The following is a 22,062-nucleotide window of genomic DNA, read 5'->3' as shown; positions in this document are numbered from 1 at the left end:
AGAATCTAAAACTTGTTCATCTTGTGTAACTATAATTTTGTACTCATTGAACAGTTCCTCTATCTACCCAGTAATTCTAGAATATTATCTAAAATTTTAAATATGATATACAATGATTTTATACTCACCTGTGTCTACATATCCAACCTCATGTCCATATATATTTTTCCTATTAATCATTATACTCCAGAATCACCAAGTTATCTGTAGTTCTGCAAAACACACTATCAAACCTCAATGCCTTTAGATATACTATTTCTACTCTACAATGCAATTAGTTCATTTTTTTACCTGTAAAAATTCCCTTGCAGAATGTCTGTTCTTACTGTCATATGAAGACTCAGACTATGTTTTCCTTGTGTTCTTAGATAGTAAAATACATAACATTCCACATTATATTATATTGTAGTAGGTAAGGTGCTCAAGAACAAAAATGGTGTTTCTGATTTCCACACAAGTACCTCTATAATATGCTAAAGGGTATCATAGGTACTTGAATGAAGATAAACTACACACGCCTTAGCAAATAAGCAATATGAATACATAAAGTGTATAGTCCAAAATATTACAAGTAATAAGTCATCTATATTGGACATTCTCTTTAATTTCTTTGATTTGTATATTCTTATATTTATTATGGTTTATTTATGACAAATATTTTATGTTTAAAAAAGTTTATTTTATAGACCATAAATTTCTTAATTTTAAATATTTTAGGTTCATCAATGTTCTGATATTCATGGTAAAATGGTTATTAAAATCAAGGGAATTAACATATTTATCTTTTTTCAGTTTCTTTGTGTTTGTGTGTGTCTAGATAAAAAGATCTGAAATTGTTTTCTTGGCAAACTTCCTATGTATAATACAATATTATTGACCATAGTCACCATGCTGCAGAAAGATTTCTAGTCTTATTCACCCGGCATGACCTTTATCTCTTCATTTTCCCACCTCTGCTAAGCACTTCTCTACCCTGTTTCTATGAATCCATTTTTTTCTTTTTTAGGATCAGCATATAAGTAACTTCGTGTAGTGTTTTTATTTCTGGGTGTGACTATTTTCTTTCTTTTCCTTTTCCCTTGTCCCTCAGCTTCATTAAGTTGTAACCGATAAATAAAAGTGTAGTTCTCTGGCAATGTTCAGAATCAAAATAACCAGTTTCACAAAGTTTGTATATGGACCTCTGTGCTTACCTCTGTGCTGTACTCACATGGACCTATTCTTAAACAGTGTTCAAAAGGTTTAGGTTACAGAACTAGGGGTTAACCTTCCAGGTTCCTAGTGCACAAGTTGTTCCACACACAGAACCAATACAAATATCAGTGCAATTGTTTCCAAAACTAATTTGACAGGAAGGGCCATAGCACGCAGACCTAGACTTAGGATAATGTGTATGAAAGAATACCAACTTTCATAAATAAAAAATTACTCAAGAAGAGATAAGGAGTGTGAATAGTCCTGTATCTATTAAAGAAATTGAGTTTATAATAATATATTTGCCACAAATCATAATCCCAAGCCCCACTGTAGAGAAAAAAGCAATTAGACTGAACATTATCTTCTTAATCTATGAAACAGAATTTAAAAGTTACAGAGTATCTTCACAAGAATTCACTGCAATTATATACTACCTGAGAATGTGTTTATATAAATGCAAAAGCTTCCTGAAAATGGGAGGAAATAGATAAGTGAACAGCCTACACAAGCACAGCCTTTGGTGAGAGCAGAACCAAAGGGCCTGAAAGCATAGTTCTGCATTTGTCAACAAATGTCATGACCTTATGGGACCAGCATAGTATTGTGTTCCATCGTTGGCTAAAATTGTACTACGTGGTATATGACTTTATACATTATTTACATCATAACAGGACTATCTGTTCTTCTGTCCTCTTAAAATGGGCCTATTTCTGAACACACTTCCTCAGTAGGTAGAGGACAGTAGAGGGCAGCCTGTGGTCTAATGTTGACAAGAAAGACAATCTTCTCCTGCTGGCGACCACCCAAATAAGAAAGGGAATAATAAAGAGTGACTGAGTCTCCCTTTCCATCCATACCAAGAAGATGAGTGGTCAGAACAACGGAGAGTGAATCAGGTATCATGGAGGATGGATGCTCTGGGCCTTATTCTGAGTGCACAAATCAGATGACTACAAATGGAACTGATTTTAACCCAAGAACAGAAAGAGTCAAAATAAAGATATCATTAGTGCATAACAATAGATGCTATCACTAACTTAGAAGTAAAGTAAGTACTCTTTTCCTGACTTGAACATGTACCCGAGAGAACAAAAATCTATGGTACTCATTATTAGTAAAGACTAAGAATTATTTTGTATTCATGATGAAGTAGCTCAGCATCCTCTAAGAATCCAAGAGATACAAACACAACATAATAATCAATCTCAGGGTTTCTGCTCACCCAAGAGTCCAGGACACAGCACTGCAGTTTGCTTCTTATAACAGGTTTGAAAATGAGTTAGGAGGCAGGGGCATCTCATGGAATAGAGCATTTTTTATCTCAAGAAAATAATAGAGCTGAGACTAGATGTGGCTACAACCTTGAAGGTAGGTTGATAGAAAGCTCCCCATTTTAAAAATGTGAGGAAAAGCCTTAGAAGCACAAAACAAGAGGCCACCAGCCAGCCTAATGTTTCTAGTCAGAGATGAAATAAAATCACCCACTATAATTTGTTCAAACTTTAAAAAAAGAATTTTTATTCTATTAGTTATTAGACCAGTGGGTAATCCTCTTAGTAAGTGATCCAATCCCTCATTCTGCAGATTCCAATTTTACTGGAAACTTAAAAATGAGAAAAAAAAATCCTGAACATAATAAGGTTCAAACCTTTATATTATTGTTTGTTATTTTTTAAATATAGCAACAGAGGCCATAGCTTGCCTAAAGTCACTTGAGAAGCTATTTTTTTTCCTTGTGTCTTCTTCACTGAAAGTTAAATATCATTGAAAGGAAGTGGATCATTGTATCCAAAAACTGCAATATACCTGAATTTGAATATAAGCATGTCCCCATATAGTTTTAGGTATATAAAAATATACCTCTGTCCAACTCAGTTAATTCCTGCTTTGCAGTAGCAACAGTTGAAGTTGACATATCTAAAACACAAAATGCAAATATTCAGTTATGTGCATATACATTCTTGTCAAATTTCTATGAAAATATCAATTTTCGTGACTCAAATTGTCAATCAACACATCCAAAAGTATAAATAAGTGTTGTGAGAGAATAACATGAGTCACCAAAGAGTAAACAGAGGAGACAGGACTTGAAACCACTAGGGAAACCAGAGCCCCTCTGCTTCCTCTTGGAGAGAATAACCTCGATGACCAAACTTACATCTAACCCACATTTGCACCTCCCACAACACCCAGCTGGCTGTGTTGCTCATGTAATAATGAAAATGGGACCATAAGGTCCAGCAATTCATGCTGGACACATATCCAAAGGAATTATCATCAGGATCTCAAAGAGAGACCTACAGTTCTGTGTTCATGCAGCATTATTCTCCGTGGCTGAGAGAGGGAAACAACCAAATAGCTGGCAATAAATGAGTGGATAGAGAAACTTTGCTATGTACATACCTTAGAATACTATTCAGCTTTAGAAAAGGAAAATTTACTGTGATTTACAAAAACATGATTGGATCTGGAAGACTCTATGCTAAGGAAAATAAGTTTACAAGAAAAAAAAAGAAAAGAAAAAGAAAAATTCTGTATCATTCTATTCATAGGAAACATCTAAAATAGTCAATATTATAGAAACAGAAAGTAGAATGGTCATTTCCAGGAGCTAGATGAACATCCTTAGATAATTTTATGTAACAGGTAAAACATTTTTTGAAATATTGAATTTTATTCTGCAGTCTTATTTTTTAACAAAAGCATGTTTTATCAGATTGCAATAATCACACTTAGCAATTAAAATTAAATTCATAGTCTAATCCATGCTTACAATTCAAATAATTGGGCGTAACGTTTTGTTCAGTTTTTGTCTTTGTTCACTATTTCAGTTGCTTATCATTTTTTTTCAAATCATATTATCAGTATGGTAGGAAACATCTTTATTGATAACTTTTATAAAAAGATTGTCATTTTTTTCCAAATTGCCAAGGAATTTTTAGAACAGATTTACTGCCTTATCCTGACCCCACCAAACACAAACAGCACATGATGCCTAAAGCCAGGAAGAACTGTTCATTTTGTGTGCTAAGATTGGAGATGCTTTTGTATCCACCTGGGGGCAGTGGAGTAGTTTGCAGAATACAGAGGCTGTGCAGATTTCCAAAGGAAGCAAATTATTGCGGTTTACTGACTTCTTAGATTGCATCGTAGATCTATGACTAGATCAGAATGTCCATTATCTGTAAAACTAAGCTAAAAAGGAGAGGGCCATGATCGCTTCCCTCTTAGTGCAGAAAACAAGGAACAGATCAGGAGATCCAGTGATCTGATTATCCAGAGGTAAGCTTGTGTGCTCTATTCTTTAGAATCACAGACCAAAGGGAAGCAGAGGATAAAAATAGGACCCTCAATTCTATTTATTTATTTATTCTAATTTATTATATATGACAGCAGAATGCATTACAATTCACACTACACATATACAACACAATTTTTTATATCTGGTTGTATATAAAGTATATTCACATATTTCATGTCTTCATTACATGTACTTAGGGTAATTATATTCATCTCATTCCACCATCTTTTTAACCCCCATCTTTCCTCCCTTCCCCCTCCAATACCTTTGCCCTATCTAGAGTTCATCTAATCCTCCCATGCTCCCCCGTCCCAATCCCACTATGAATCAGCCTCTTTATATCAAAGAAAATATTCAGCATTTTTTTTGAGATTGACTAACTTCACTTAGCACTATGTTCTTCAACCAAATCTATTTACCTGCAAATGCCATGATTTTATTCTCTTTTATTGCTGAGTAATAGTTCATTATGAATATATACCTCATTTTCTTTATCCATTCATCTACTGAATGGAATCTAGTGTAGTTCCACAGTTTAGCTATTTTGAATTGTTTCTATAAACATTGATGTGGCTGTGTCCCTGTAGTATGCTATTTTTAAGTTCTTTGGGTATAGACTGAGGAGTGGGATAGCTGGGTCAAATGGTGGTTCCATTCCCAACTTTCCAAGGAATCTCCATACTGCTTTCCATATTGGCTTCATCAATTTGCAGTCCCACCAGCAATGTATGAGTGTGTCTTTTTCCCCACATCCTCACCAACACTTATTGATGTTCGTCTTCATAATAGCTCCCATTCTGACTGGAGTGAGATGAAATCTTAGAGTAGGTTTGATTTGCATTTCTCTAATTGCTAGAGATATTGAACATTTTTTCATATATTTGTTGATCAATTGTATATCACCTTCTGAGAAGTGTTAGTTCAGTTCCTTGGCCCATTGATTGATTGGCTATTTGTTTTTTTTGTTTGTTTTGTTTTGTTTTGTTTTGTTTTTGGTGTTTAGCTCTTTGAGTTCTTCATATACCCTAGAGATTAGTTCTTTATCTGGTATGCGAGTAGTAAAAATTTGCTCCCAAGATGTAGGCTCTCTATTCACCTCACTGATTATTTCTCTTGCCAAGAAGCTTTTTAGTTTGAACCCATCCTATTTATTGATTCTTGATTTTAATTCTTGTGCTATAGGAGTCTTATTAAGGAAGTATGGGCCTAATCTGACATGATAGAGATTGGGGGCTACTTTTTCTTCTAATAAGTGAAGTGTCTCTGATTTGATTTGTATGTCTTTGATCCACTTTGAGTTTTATGCATGGTGAGAGATAGTGGTTTAATTTATTTTGTTGCATATGAATTTCCAGTTTTTCCAGCACCATTTGTTGAAGAGGCTATCTTTTCTCCATTGTGTGTTTTTGCCACCTTTGTCTAATATAAGATAACTGTAATTATGTGGGTTAGTCTCTGTATCCTCATTTCTGTTCCATTGGTCTACCAGTCTATTTTGGTGCCAATACAATGCAGTTTTGTTACTATTGCTCTGTAGTACAGTTTGTTATGGGATAGTGATACCACCTGCTTTACTCTTCTAGCTAAGGATTGTCATTGGGATTTTGATTGGAATTGCATTAAATATGTATAGTGCTTTTTGTAGTGTGGTCATTTTAATAATATTAATTCTTCCTATTTAAGAACAAAGGAGATCTCTCCATCTTCTAAGATCTTTTTAAAATTTGTTTCTTTAGCATTCTGTAGCTTTTGTTGTAGAGGTCTTTCACCTCTTTCGTTAGGTTGAATCCCAAGGATTTTATTTATTTATTTTTTGATGTTATTGTAAATGGGGTAGTTTTCCTTGTTTACTTTTAGAGTATTTGTCACTGATATACAGAAATGCCTTTGATTTATGGGTGTTGATTTTGTATCCTGCTACATTGCTGAATTCATTTACTAGTTCTAGAAATTTTCTTGTGGAATTTTTTGGGTCTTCTAGGTATAGAATCATACCATTGACAAATAGTGCTAATTTGAGTTCTTTTTATCCTATCTGTACCCCTTTAATTTCTTTCGTCTAATTTCTCTTGCCAGTGTTTCAAGTACTATGTTAAATAGAAGTGGTGAAAGAGGGGATCCCTGTCTTGTTCCAGTTTTTAGAGGGAATGCTTTCATTTTTTCTCCATTTAGAATGCTGTTGGACGGGGGCTTAGCATAGATACTTTTTATGACGTTGAGATATGTTTCTATTCCCTAGTTCTTCTTGTGTTTTGAACATGATCGGGTGCTGCATTTTGTCAAATGTTTTTTTTCTGCATCAATTGAGATGATCATATGATTCTTTAAGTCTATTGATGTGATGAATTATGTTTATTGATTTCTGTATTTTGAACCAATCTTGCCTCCCTGAATGAACTCCACTTGATCATGGTGCACTATTTTTTTAATAAGTTTTTGTATTCTGTTTGCCAGAATTTTTATTGAGAATTTTTGCACTTATGTTCATTATAGATATTGATCTGAAATTTTTTTTCTTTGATATGTCTTTGCCTGTTTTTGAATCAGGATTCTATTGGCCTCATAAATTGAGTTTGGAAGTGTTCCTTCTTTTTCTATTTCATAAAATAATTTGTAGGATATAGGTATTAGTTCTTCTTTAGAGGTTTTGTAGAACTCATCTGCATACCCAGCTTCTCTTGGGCTTTTCTTGGTTGGTAGGCTTCTGATGGCATCTTCTATTATCTTGCTTGAAAATGATCTGCTTAAAATGTGTATATCATCCTGATTCAATTTGGGCAACTCATATGACTCTAGAAATTTGTCAATGCCTTCAATATTCTCTATTTTATTAGAGTAAGTGTTTTCAAAATAATTTCTAATTATCTTCTGTAATTCTGTAATGTCTGTTGTGATATTTCCTTTGTCATTACATATGTTAGTGATTTGAGTTTTCTTTCTCCTTCTCTTTGTTAGGGTATCTAAGGATTTGTCAATTTTATTTATCTTTTTCATAAAACCAACTTTTTGTTTTGTCAATTTTTCTAATTGTTTCTTTTGTTTCAATTTCATTAAATTCAGGTCTGATTTTAATTATTTCCTGTCTTATACTGCTTTTGGTGTTGAGTTCTTTTTCTAGGGATTTGAGATATAATGTTAGGTCATTTGTTTGTTGACTTTTTCTTCTTTTAAGGGATGAATTCCATGCAATGAACTTTCCTCTAAGTAGTGCCTTCATAGCATCACAAAGATTTTGATAATGTTTTATCAGTGTTCTCATTTACCTCTAGGAATTTTTTACTCACCTTTTGGATGCCTTTTGCAACCCATTGTTCATTCAATAGCATATTATTATTTCGTCTCCAGGTGCTGGAGTAGTTTCCATTTTTTAATTTATCATTAATTTCTAATTTTATTCCATTGTGATATGATAGAGTGCAGGGTAGTATCTCTGATTTTTTGTATTTGTTAAAAGTTGCTTATGGCATAATATATGGTCTATTTTAGAGAAGAATCCATGTGCTGCTGAGAAGAAATTGTATTTCTCATTGAAGAATGAAATATTCAATAAATGTCAGTTAAGCCTAAGTTATTGATTGTGTTATTGAATTTTATAGTTTCTTTGTTCAGCTTTTGTTTGAAAGATCTCTCTAGTGGTGAAAGAGGTGTGTTACAGTCACCTAGAATTATTGTGTTGTGTTCAATTTGACTCTTTAACTTGAGAAGAGTTTGTTTGATGAACATAGATACTCCATTGTTTGGGGCATATATATTTATAATTGTTATGTCTTGTTGGTGTATGTTTACCTTGATGGGTATGAAATGTTCTTCTTTATCCCTTTTGATTAATTTTAGCTTAAAGTCTATTTTATTTGATATGAGGATGGAAACCCTGCTTGCTTCCACAGTCCACATGAGTGGTAAGATTATTTCCAATCTTTCACCTTCAGTCTATAGCTGTCTTTTCCTATGAGTCTCCTGGGGGCAGCATATTGTTGGGTCTTTTTTTTAATTCAAACAGCTAGCCTATGTCTTTTGATTGATGAGATTAGGCTTTGACATTCAGAGTTATTATTGAGACATGATTTGTATTCCCAGCCATTTTTGCTTATTTTTGGTATTTAACTTGATTTGGTTCTCCTTTGATTAGCTTCTCCTTTAGTGTAATACCTCCCTCTGATGCTTTTCATTATTGTTTTTCATTTCCTCTTGATAGAATATTTTGCCAAGGATATTCTGTAGTACAGGATTTCTAGCTGTAAATTTTTTAACTATTTTTTTTAATATCATGGAAAGTTTTTATTTTATCATCAAATCTAAAGCTTAATTTTGCTTGATACAAAATTCTTGGTTGGCATCCATTTTCTTTCAGAGCTTGATATATGTTGTTCCAGGATCTTCTAGCTTTCAAAGTCTGGGTTCAAAAATCTGTACATAACCTAATTGTTTTTCCCCTATATGTAATGTGATTTCTTTCTCTTGTGGCTTTTAATATTCTCTCCTTATTCTGTATGTTAGGCATTTTCATTATAATGTGCCTTGGTGTGGATCTGTTGTGATTTTGTACACTTAGTGTCCTGTAAGCCTCTTGAATTTGGTTTTTCAATTTGTTCTTCATGTTTAGAAAATTTTCTGGTATTATTTTATTGAAGAGATTGTTCATTCCTTTGATTTGGAACTCTATACCTTCCTCTATCCCAAAAACTATTAAATTTGGTCTTTTTTATGCTATCCCATATTTCTTGAATGTTATGCTCATAGTTTCTTACCATTTTCACTATGTGGTCTATATTCTTTTCAAGATTATATATTTTGTCTTCATTGTCTGAGGTCCTGTCTTCCAGGTGGTCTAATCTGTTGGCGATGCTTTCAATTGAACTTTTAATTTGGTTTATTGTTTCTTTCATTTTAAGGATTTCTGTTTGTTTGTTTTTTCTTTAGAACCTCTATCTCCCTATTGAAGTAATCTTTTGCTTCTTATATTTGCTTATGTAGCTCTTGTCAAAATAATCCATTGCTGCCTGTATTTGTCCTCTTATATCATTCTTTAATTCACAGAACATTTTAAGTATGAACTGCTTCTCCATCATTTCACCTGCTGTGCTGTCCATGGATAATGTGGTATCTTGATTTGTTTTGGGCACTTTCCCTCCCTGACACCCTCTCCTGATCCTCTTCCTTCCACCTATTGGTCTTTCTTCTATGTGTTTACTTTTTAATTGGTGCATAATAATTATACATGAAATTGAAATGAATTGTAATATAATCATATATGCACACAATACAGTTTGGTGAACTGCATTCCCCAATTTTTCATCTTTCTACTTCCCCACTTCTATTCTCCATTCTTTTTTCTCTCTAGTATCTGAATATGAGAAAAAAATGAAGAATTTCCAACACTTCACTCTCTGAATCTAGCTTATTTCATTTAGCATAATGTTCCCAGTTCCATCCATTACGGACAAATGACATAATTTTATTCTTCTTTATCGTTAAGTAGAAATCCATTGTGTGTGTGTGTGTGTGTGTGTGTGTGTGTGTGTGTGTATGTGTATCACATTTTCTGTATCCATTTTCCATTGATGAACACTTAGACTGTTTCCATAACTGGCTATTGTAGATTGTGTTGCTATAAACATTGATATGCATGAATCACTATGGTGGCTGATTTTAGTTCTTTGGATAAATACCAAGTAGTGGAATAGCTGGGTCATATAGTGGTTAATTCCTAGTCTTTTGAAGAATCTTCATAAGGCTTTTCAAAGTTTTTAAACTAATTTGCAGCTCTGCCAACAATGTATAAGTGTATCACTTCCCCCCACATCCTCACCATCAATTTTTGTTATTTGAATTCTTGATGACTGACATTCTGTGGTGAGATGGACTCTTGATGTTGTTGTGATTTACATCTTTCTTTTTTTTTTTTTTTGAGTTGTCTAATGTGGAATTTTATTTATTTATTTATTTATTTATTTTAATTGTTGGTCGTTCAAAACATTACATCTAATTTGATATATTTCACAGTTTGATTCAAAAGGGTTATGAACTCCCATTTTTACCCCATATACAGATTGCTGAATCACATCAGTTACATCAATTACATTTCCATTGATTTACATATTGCCATTCTAGTGTCTGATGAATTCTGCTCTCTATCCTATTCTCTACTATCCCCCCTCCCCTCCCCTCCCCTCTTCTCTCTCAACCCCCTCTACTGTAAAACACTTCTTCCACTTGTATTATTCTTTCCTTACCCCTCACTTCCTCTTGTATGTAATTTTGTATAACCCTGAGGATCACCATCCCTTTCCATGCAATTTCCCTTCTCTCTCCCTGATTTACATCTTTCTTATTGCTAAGGATATTGAACATTTTTTCATATATTTGTTAGCCATTTTTATTTCTTCTTTGGAGGAATATCTTTTTAGATCTATTGTCAACTTAGATCTATTGCGGGTTATTTGTATTTAGATCTATTGTCAAGTTAGATCTATTGTAGGTTATTAGTATACTGGGGGTATAGTTTTTTGAGTTCATTATATATTCTGGACATTAATTCTTTGTCAGAAAAACAGTTACAAAGAATTCTCCCATTTTTATACTGTCTCTTCATGTTCTTAATTGTTTCCATGAGATAGAGAAAAAAATTTGAATTTAATGACATCCCATTTATCAATTCTTGATATTATTTCTTGAGCTCTAGAAGTCTTATTAAGGAAGTTGGTGCTTGTATCAATGTGTTACAGTGTTGCCCCTATGTTTTCTTTTAGCAGTTTAACTATTTGTGGTCTAATTCCTAAGTATTTGAGTTAATTTTTGTGCAGGGCAAGAGGTCAGGATCTAGTTTCATTGAAATATGGATATCCAGTTTTTATAATATCATTTATTTAAAAGCCTACCTTTGCTCCAGTATGTTTTTGGCCTCTTTGTTAACTTTCATATGACTATGTGAGTTTTTATCTGTCTTCTATCCTATTGGCCTTCATGTCTGTTTTAATGTCAGTACTAGTTGTTTTGGTTACTGTAGCACTATAGTATAATTTGTATCAGGTATTTTGACACCTCTGACGTTGCTCTTATTGCTCATAATTAATTTAGCTATTCTAGATCTCTTACTCCTATGTATTAATGTTAGGACTTTTTTCTAGTTTTATGGAGAATGTCATTGATATTTGCACTGGAATGCAATGTAAATTGCATTGAATATGTAGATTGCTTTTGATACTATAATCACTTTGATTATATTAATTATATTTATCCATGAACATGGTAGGTCTTTCCATATTCTAGGGTCTTTTAGTACTTCTGTCTTCCATGTTTTATAATTTTCACTGTAGGCATCCTTTGCCTCCTTGGTTAGATTTATTTGTAAGTTATTTTTTGGACACAAGTATGAATGGAGTAGTTGATTTCTTTCATAGCAGATTCATTGTTAGAGTACAAGAAAGCAATTAATTTTTGCATGTTGATCATATATCCTGTTATTTTGTTTATCATCTTTAGAAGTCTTCTGGAGGAGTTTTTTTGTGTCTTCTATCATGTCATAAGCAAGCAGAAAAAAATAATGTTGTTTTAAAATTTGCTTCCCTTGAAGTTTATTCTCTTGCCTGGTTTCTTTAGCTAGAGTTTCAAGAATTACCTTGAATGGAAGTGGTGACAGTTGGTATCCTTGCCTTTCTCCTGATTTTCAAGGAAATACATTCAGTTTTTCTCTATTCACTATTGGCTTTGAGTTTGTCATATATAGCCTCTGTGGTGCTGAGGTAAGTTCCTTCTATCCCTAGTTTCTTCAGCATTTTTAGCATGAATGGGTGCTGAACTTTTTCAAGAGTTTTTTTTCTGTACTTTTTAAAGGGATTTTTAAATTTTGCTTTGATTTAATTTATGTGATCAATTGCATATGTTGATTTATATATATTGATACACCCTTGAATTTTAGATGAATCCAACTTCATCCTGGTATACAATCATCCTAACGAGTTTTTAAATATGGTTTGCTAATATTTTCTATGTATTTTTGCATTGACATTCATCAGGGCTATTTGGTTTTTAACTTTCTTCCATGATGTGTCTTCATTTCATTTCAGTATCAAGGTGCTACTGGCTTTATAGAATAGTTTTGAGAGTGTTTCCTTTCTTTTTATTTCACACAGTAATTTGAAGAGAACTACCATTGGTTCTTCTTTAAAGGTTTGGCAAAACTCAGCTGAGAACCCATCTATCTGATCCTAGGCTATGATTTGTTGGGAAGCTTATTATTACTGCTTCAATCTTACTCATTGATACTGATTGGTTTAGGTTTTCTATCTCCTCTTGGTTAAGTTTTAGTTTGCCATGTATATATAGAATTTTTTTTCAATAGTTTCTAGATTTTCCAATTACTTGAAATATAAATTTTCAAAATATTTCCAATGAACCTATGGGTTTCAGAAATGTCTTGGGTGATGTCTTCATTTTCATCTTTATTTTTGTTGATTTGTGTCTTATCGCTCATTCTTTGATTAGTTTGGTTAAGTGTTTATCAATATTTGTTATATTTTCAAATAACTAACTCTGTTGCAGTGATCCTTTGTATTCTTTTATTTTTAATTTTTTCTCTGATTTTAATGATTTTTGGTCTTTCATGGTTTTTCTATAATTTTTTCCCCTGCTTTTCATTTTGTCTTACATCAGAGATATAATTTCTTAGTTTTTATTTGTTTAATTGCCATTGTGAATAACTTTATATTTGAGAGCTCTGGAATTTATCTTTTAGTTCTTCTTTGTGTAGTATATCTTTACATATTTTCTGTAGAGCCAGTTTAGTTGTCATGAATTCCTTTAGTTTATTTCTATCATGAAAAGTTTTTTATTTCTTCTTCAACTCAGAATAATATCTTTAGCAATCTTTGCCGACAATTATTTTCTTTCAGAACTTAAATTATCTTGTTTCAAGTCCTTATGGCTTCAAGAGTCTGAGTTAAGAAGTCTTAAGTGAATTTTAATTGGTATGTCTCTAAATGTAGTATGATATACTTCTCTTGCAGCTTTTAATATTCTATTCTTAATATATGTGTTTGCAGTTTTGATTATGATGTCTTGGAGAGGTGTTTGATCTTGGCTATCTTGGATTTTATATGTCTTCTGTATGTGGATGTCCATCTCATTCCTAATGTTTTTAATTATTTAACTTTTCATCTCTGAAAAGTTTCTTTTTTAATATCATTCACAATTTTATTAATATTACCAATAATTCATGAATAACTGAGTTTATAACAACATATGGCTAAAAACAAGGTCTGGGAACATTGTACATTCTCCAATATAGACATTATTTTATACCTATTTAATTCCACATGAAACATAAGAAAATGTGTTTCATAGACAATACTTATGTTTCCAAAAACTACTGAATGACAGGCAAGATCAATTTGGTCAACATACAACAACATACAAAACAAAACTTGTAATGACTTAAAAGATCAATAGTAGATGAAGTTTGGCTCCAAAATTCCAGGGGAAAAATGAACATATAATTAGTTTGAGGTAATTGAAGTAAGAGGAGTGGCCCACTTGGAGCAAGGATATCATTTGAAAGAAAAAGAGTCACAAAGTTAAAAATTATTATTAACTTTCATTTGTTTGCTGTGTAATATATTTCAAAAGATTTCTGCATGTTTTATTTCAGTCAAATCAGGAAATAATATAGAAAGTTAAAAACAAAAAAGCAAGTATTGCTCCTCTGGTTTTAAAAGTAAGGAAATAAACATAGAGAGATTTATTGAGCTGGTGAAAGTTACTTTACTAGTTAGAGGTAAGAAATAGAATCTAGGTTTCTAGAATCTCAGTATAATGTATTTCAGCCATCCCTGGTTACACAGGGCATTTTTTCTGAACAAAGAATTTCTTCACTTATGTACAGCTTAAAAAAACATTGCTGATTTAGCCAGTCTTTCCCATTAATAACAATGATGTCACTTTCGACATTTTCTAGCCACAAAAATGCACAATTTTAGAAATCTTCTGGCTCATTCTCCATATATTCTTCCACAATGTTCAACAGGCCAAGATAATATAAACCTAATGCCATTAGCCCATATTTCTATGTTCCTGTGTATCACAATGACTTACATGGGGTCTCTTAATGCTGTCCCTGGGTTCTTATACATTCCAATCATGCTCTTTTAACAGTCTACTCGGTGTTCCAATTCAAATACCCTGCCTTCCTGTCCTGGGGCTCTGTTTTCTACATAATCTAATCTGTTGGTGATACTTTCAATTAAAATTTTTATTTGATTTATTGTGTCATTCATTCTCAGGAGTTCAAATTGGCTTATTTTTAGATTCTCTCTGTCTTTATTATTTGGTCTTTCACTTCCTCTATTTGCTCTCTTAATTAATTCCTTAATTCATCTATTAATTCATTTTTAGCTCATTAATCATTTTAATAATTAATTTTTATAACATCTTTCTCTGGAATCTTATCCTGCTCCATGCATATTTCCTTTAGTGGGGAATTGTAACTTTCCCATGGAGATTTATTTCCTGTTATATCAAATTTTTAAAGGCTTTGGACTTGTGCATTGAAATGGATTATTTTTTCTCTTTTGTTAGGATGTTCTTTGGTATGTAGTTATGTTTTTGTAGCAAATCTGTGTTGTTTGTAGTTCTAAGCTTCAACAATTAGGCTCAGTTTAGTTGAAGTGTTAGTTTCCACCTCCAGTTCCTCTGAGTTTGTCACTGCAGTACTACCAATTTAATTCACTCTTGTAGAGTTGCTATAACTCTGTGGGTTTTTCTGAGTCATCGTTTTGAAATATTTCTCTGATTGTGTTGTAGGAGTAAATGTTCAAGAATGGGACCTGATTTTCCTCTATAGTTATTCATACTTAGAACACAGTCATTGGTTGGTGTTTTCTCTCTCTGATTCTATGTGTTAAAGTATCTTTGACCATGGCAAGTCTGCTGCTCCTGGGAGCCCTGTTTTCATTGCTGGTGGGACTGCAAACTGGTGAGGACAATTTGGAAAGCAGTCTGGAGATTCCTGGGAAAACTGGGAATGGAACCACCATTTGACCCAGCTATTGCCCTTCTCGGACTATTCCCTGAAGACTTTAAAAGAGAGTACTACAGGGATACTGCCACATCAATGTTCATAGCAGCACAATTCACAATTGCTAGACTGTGGAACCAACCCAGATGCCCTTCAATAGACGACTGGTTAAAAAAAATGTGGCATTTATACACCATGGAGTATTACACAGCACTAAAAAATGACAAAATCATGCAATTTGCAGGGAAATGGATGGCACTAGAGCAGATTATGCTTAGTGAAGCTAGCCAATCCCTGAAAAACAAATACCAAATGTCTTCTTTGATATAATGAGAGCAACTAAGAACAGAGCAGGGAGGAAGAGCAGGAAGAAAAGATTAACATTAAACAGAGACACGAGGTGGGAGGGAAAGGGAGAGAAAAGGGAAATGGAGGGAGACCCTCATTGTTATACAAAATTACATATAAGAGGTTGTGAGGGGAATGGGAAAATAAACAAGGAGAGAAATGAAATACAGTAGATGGGGTAGAGAGAGAAGATGGGAGGGGAGGGGAGGGAGGATAGTAGAGGATAGGAAAGGTAGCAGAATACAATAGTTACTAATATGGCATTATGTAAAAATGTGGATGTGTAACCGATGTGATTCTGCAATCTGTATTTGGGGTAAAAATGGGAGTTCATAACTCACTTGAATCTAATGTATGAAATATGATATGTCAAGAGCTTTGTAATGTTTTGAACAACCAATAAAAAAATAAAAAAGAAAAAAGAAAAAAAATAAAGTATGTTTGAAGTTTGAGTAGGGTTAGTTTGTGTGTGTAAGACGGTGAGCTCACATGTTGTGGAGGTGTGGGTGATATGAACTTGTAGTGTACCAGTCTCTTCCCAGCCTATTTCAGAAAAAGGGAAATAAGCAACAGCAACAATAGTAGTAATCAAAACACAACATCAGAATAAATGTCTTGTGCCTACTATGGCAAACACAATATTAATTACTTCAAGAAGAGGAATAGCAAGGTGTTGTTTAACAAGAGCAACAACAATAAACAGCTACAAACTAATCCATAATTAAAAAATATAATAGGTGTCAACTTTACCCTCTTCAGTAATTATAACTGCAAAAATATGAAGTAGTTATGTAAACTAAATTTATCTTAAGGATAGTAAAATTGCAGTTCAATAAGAGAAAAGAAATGGGGTAGGAAGGTAAAAGAAAGTTTAAATTATTCAGAAGCTTAACAGAAAAAGTAGGATAGATAGCTATAAAATGATGAGTTGAATTAAGTAAAAGAAATAAAATAAATAATGAAAGAGGAAGAAAACAAGGAATATGACTATGAAAAGGGAAGAGAGGAAAAAGGAATAAGAAAGGAAATATAAACAAGAGCAAAACAAACAAAAAGTAAAACCAAAACATACACACAATAGAAAAATCCTACCCTTCTAAGTCAAAATATGGAGAGTAGGAGTTGAGGAAAGAAAAACAGGGATACAAATTAAGAGAAAACAAAAAGAAAAAAATGTATATATCTACAAGTCAATCAGCACAGAGAGAAGGATCTCTCTCTCTCTCTCTCTCTCTTTCTCTCAAAAGAAGAAAGAAAAAAAATAAATGTTTAATGAAAAATTAAAGGACTGTCTCTGCTGAGGAGGTCAAAACTGTTGACAAATATTAAAAATGGCGGCTCGCTGCCTAGGCCATACCACCTTTGTTGCCTTTCTTCTGAGGTTGTGTATCCCTTTGGGAGAGCAAGGAATGGGGCTTGGGGTTGCTCACTAAGTTGCCAGGTCGAGTGGTGTGGAACCAAAGCGGGTGGTACTAGTTCTCAGCTACCCTTCCCTCCAGTTTAAGTGAGGACAGAATTTTTGAAATAAACATGAAATACTACAAACCTCACTTACACAGAAATTTTTCTATTTTCCCAAAATGAAGGTAGTTTTTATGCTACGTAATATTAAATGTTAGCCCAATAGCACAAGTCAGAGATGTTTCCACAATTAAATGTCAGGTACTTATTTGTAGAGAACTGTAACAATTTGGGTGAAATTGGCAATACATGGTGATTGACAGCTTTTCACTAGTGAGGCCCCTTGGGAGGTTTCCCTTCTTTCTTCCCCCTTCTGCTTTCCCATTCTACCTCTTTTCCTCTCTCCCTTTCTTCCTTTCTTTCCACTCACTCCCTTCCTCCCTTTCTTTTTTTCTCCCTTCCTCTATTTCCTTCCTTCATTCCATCCTTACTTCCTTTCCCTCTCCTCCCTCCATCCTTTCCTTTGTTTTGCAGTACTAAATACTGAACCCAGGGCCTCATACATCCTGGGCAAGCACTCTACCACTAAGCTTCATCTCCAGTCCTTCTGTATTTCTTTAGTAAGTAAGAAAAAATACACAGAATAATTTTCTCAACTGGATTATTTTGGCTTGTTTGTCTTTCCTTTTTTAATTTTTATTATTTAATTCTTCATTCATCTAATATTTATTTTAGTACATATTGTAAACTTTGATGTTTCATCCCAAAATCAGTTTTCCAGGCATTATATTAAGCCTTTTTATATTGGTTTATGGTGCTTAATTCTTAAAATACTAAGTTATAAATGTGCCTTTTAATTATAACTATGAATCCTTTTTCAATGATTGGTATGCTAGCTTTCAATCTATACATTATTATCCCTATTTTTGATAATTAACACTTGAGATTTTCTGGAGCACGATGAAGGAGTAATAATCTTTTTACAGTTTTATCTTCTTATCCTCAGACAGACTGGAACTTTGGCAGTAAAAGTATATTGTTTTGTAAGGCCAAGGAACATCTGCTCAGGTCCAACATACTGCTGTGCTGCTAGAACAGGTCGGGACAGAGTACTTACACCAATATTTTTCTAGGACATGTTTCAGAGAAAGTCTATGGTTATTTGTCCTGTGTGCCACTAGTTAGACATGCCAACATGCTCAGTGAGGCTTAGAGGTTCACAGGGACCCAATCCAACCCTCAGAGTCCATGCTCTCAGACCTCCAGCTCTCAGACCTCTGCTGAGGAAGGAAGAGTCATAGGACAGCTTTGAATCAATGGTGAAGCTTAGAGGTATGCCAGCTGTATTAGTTTCGTATTTCTGGTGTAACGAATTACCATAGGTGAACTGGCTTAAACAATGCAAATTTATTATCTTAACAATTATCTTAACAATTCTGAAGTTTAGAAATCCAAAATAGGTCCCATTGAACTAAAACTTAGTGTTGGTAGGGCTTTGGTTTTTTTCTCAAACAATTACCCTATATCTTTCTTCTGCCTTCCTATTCCACTTGCAAGAATCTTTGTCATAATCATGTGCTTGCCCAAATCACCTAGAATAATCTCTTCAGGAGGTTTGCTGGTTAGCCACTTAATTCCATGAGCATTTTTAATTTCCTATTGCCACTTAGCTTAATATCATCACAGGTTCCTGGAATTAAGACATAGACGTCTTTGAACCCAAATCTAATAATTTACCTTTCTTCAAAGTCATCTCCTGAGATGAAATTTTGAGGGATAATGAAGTACCGTCATACAGAGCAAATTTCCTATAGAAATATTCAAGATACAGAAAAGATCTGATGAGAGCACAGGATAATTCTATAAAATCCAGGAGGGAAAAGAGGCATCATATTTATTAATTTGGAGGAGGTTAAAGAGTTTAGCAGAGTGGACAGGGAAAATGAATAAGCAGATCTTAATATTCAGGCAACTAACTAGAGAGGCTTGATAGCACTTTTTAAAACTCTGTGATAATGATCAATGGGCCTGTGAGCAACGGATTTCAAAGTTTCAGCCTTTCCTGGTCACATCCTCTTGACCATGAGACTTCCCATTCAATAAAACAGAACATCTCTTTATCTGATCCTCTGTGGTGGAACCATTTTCCTATGGGAACATGTTTTAAGAGGGACACCCGGTTTTTCTTGTGGCTTTTTGCTCATCTGGTTATTAGAATTATGCTAAAATAAATTAACAATGTGGTACTGCAGAGTCAGTCATTAGCCTCATAGGGCTTCTGTGTGACCATTTGTGAAACAAAATAGCTAGCTTTGATGCATACCAAAAAAGGAGGTTATATAGGGGTAAGCTTAATCATAAATATTTCCTTCACAGTTTTTGTGTTGTTGCCACTTTGTTTTGTTTTTATGGGTCCAGGAATCAAACCCAGGATCTCACAAAGTACATGCTCTCCCACTGATCTATATCCCCAGACCTGGGGTCTTTTTTTATTGTAAATAACAGATATTTTTGGTAGGCAAATAAAGAGAATGTTGGAGCCTTCACAATGTAAAAAGCCTAAGAGAATCTCAGAGGAGTAAGATTGAAATTTAGGTGTTGAAGAACCTGAAATCTATATGTAGAAAGAAGAATATATGTTATGGTTTTAGTCCTACAAAGTACCATAGGGATGGCATGGTCCAGAGGCTTTCAATTTTTTTTAGTGGACTCTTGCCCAGTAATCTAATATATAAAATAAATAAAAGAGCAGTCTCATTAACTACCATTAATATGGAAACCTTGGAATCAATTCAGTTGTTCTGGGATTTTTGAATACTTGGAAAACCACTTGAAAAATCTGGTAATCTGACTTGATGAACCATGGTTTTATCACACTAATAGTCACATTATTAGTTTGTAGTGAAATGAAAACAGACTCAAGGGTATGTGTGTGTATGTGTGTGTGTGTGTGTGTGTGTGTGTATGTGTGTGTGTATAATACTCACAATACTTTTCATTATCCTAAGATTAGGAGCTAACCCAATTTGCCCAGGTACCTTCAAACAGAGTAATTAAGCACAAGGTCAAGCATAAGATAGATGGAAGAACAACGTTGGTGATGAATTGCTCTTTTTCCAGGCAGTTGAGAAAGAAAAAGAAAATACTTCATCTTGACTCTAACATTTACTTTGTTAATACTCTTACTAACTCTCAGGAATGTGTCCTGTCCTGTGCAATATTTTTTTCAGGGCTGTCTTTACTTCCTTATTCCTTAAAGTATAGATCAAAGGGTTCAGCATTGGTCCTACCACATTCATCAGAATTTGAACCACAGTTCCCAGCATGGGGTTGGGTGTGGGCTGTAGGTAGACAGTGATAATGGGCCCATAGGCACAGAGGATAGCAATGAGGTGAGCACTGCAGGTGGAGAAGGCACGGTGGCGACCCTCAGTTGTATGAATACTCAAGATGGAGATCGTGATTCGAGTGTAGGACACGAGGATTAAGAGAAAGCAGATGAGAGACACTAGGCCAACGTTGGTGAAGCTTACCCTCTGTGCTAAGGAAGTATCAGCACAGGCCAAGGGCAAGAGTGCTGGGATATCACAGAAGAAATGATCCACTTCCTTGGGACCACAGTATGGCAAGGTGAAGGTGAGGGAAGTCAAGATGCTGGAATGAATGCACCCTAAAAGCCATGTGCCCACAGCGAGGGCCACACAGATTCTGGAGTTCATGATTACTGTGTACTGAAGAGGGTAACAGATGGCAGTGAAACGGTCATAGGCCATCACAGTATACAAGAAACACTCAATGCTTCCAAGGAAGTGGAAGAAGAAGAGCTGGGAGACACAGTCTTGGTAGGAGATGAGCCGGCTCAGTCCCATAAGGTAGAACAGCATTTTGGGGCAGGTCACAGAAGAGAAACCCATGTCAAACACAGACAAGTTCCCCAAGAAGAAGTACATGGGTGTGTGAAGGCGAGTGGAAGAGATGACAACCACCAGGATAGACATATTTCCCAACAGGGTGCATACATAGAAGGGCAAGAAGAGGACAAAAAGTATAGTCTCCAGCCCCTCCGTGTGTGGAATTCCCAACAGGATGAATTCTGTCACCACAGAGCTGTTCTTCAAATCCATGAAAGACAGGCCTGGGAAGGAAGAAGAAACAGAAGACATGGAAGTATGACCTTGCTCACTCTCCAGGAGTGACCTTACTAGGGAAATGAAATTTAAATGAGTATTCAGGTTGTAAGTTATAGAGAGACCGCTTGTGCCCCAAGATTCAGGGCATTATATATTAGAGTGGAGCTGCCACAGCCAACTTAAAAGTTTCTGAAGCAAGTAGTTTTGTTGTACTGATTCACAATAGAGATGTCTTTTATTACAACAACATTTTTTTAAATGTAAAAGCAAGTTGGGCACAGAAGTGGGTGCCCATAATCCCAGCAACTTGGGAGGTTGAGGGGAGGTTGGGGATCACAAGTTTGAGGTCAGCCTCAGTAACTTCGTGAGGCTGTAAGCAACTTAGCAAGATCCTGTCTCAAAATAAAAATATAATATTTAAAAAAGAAGTGCTGAGATGTGACTCAGTGGTTAAGTGCCCCGGGTTTAATCCCCAGTGCCAAAAATAAATAAATAAATAGAAGGAAAGAAAACTCTAGCAGCAAAAGTGTTTAAAGGGAACATCAGGATCCACACAATAATGGACGAGGGAGATTAGTCTATTTGTCAATCACTATCACTGACAACATTATGTTTGTTCATTTTTAAAGTGAGTCATAAAGAAAGATTGAACAATTACTACTTTATAGTTCAAA

The 22,062-nt window shown here is 34.4% G+C and overlaps 1 protein-coding gene across 1 annotated transcript; it reads right to left on the bottom strand.

The window, feature by feature from the left end:
• Window positions 1–20,443: 20,443 nt before the first annotated feature.
• Window positions 20,444–21,382, bottom strand: LOC101957200 (olfactory receptor 10D3). The gene has a single exon (XM_005339504.3). The coding sequence runs from the start codon at window positions 21,380–21,382 to the stop codon at window positions 20,444–20,446; it is 939 nt and encodes a 312-aa protein (XP_005339561.2).
• Between the last annotated feature and the right edge of the window lie 680 nt (window positions 21,383–22,062).

The sequence above is a fragment of the Ictidomys tridecemlineatus genome, chromosome 4 (assembly GCF_052094955.1).
Source record: "Ictidomys tridecemlineatus isolate mIctTri1 chromosome 4, mIctTri1.hap1, whole genome shotgun sequence".
Taxonomy (NCBI): Eukaryota; Metazoa; Chordata; class Mammalia; order Rodentia; family Sciuridae; genus Ictidomys; species Ictidomys tridecemlineatus.
Note: the sequence above shows the minus strand (reverse complement) of the source record. Positions and strands in the feature narration are given on the sequence as shown.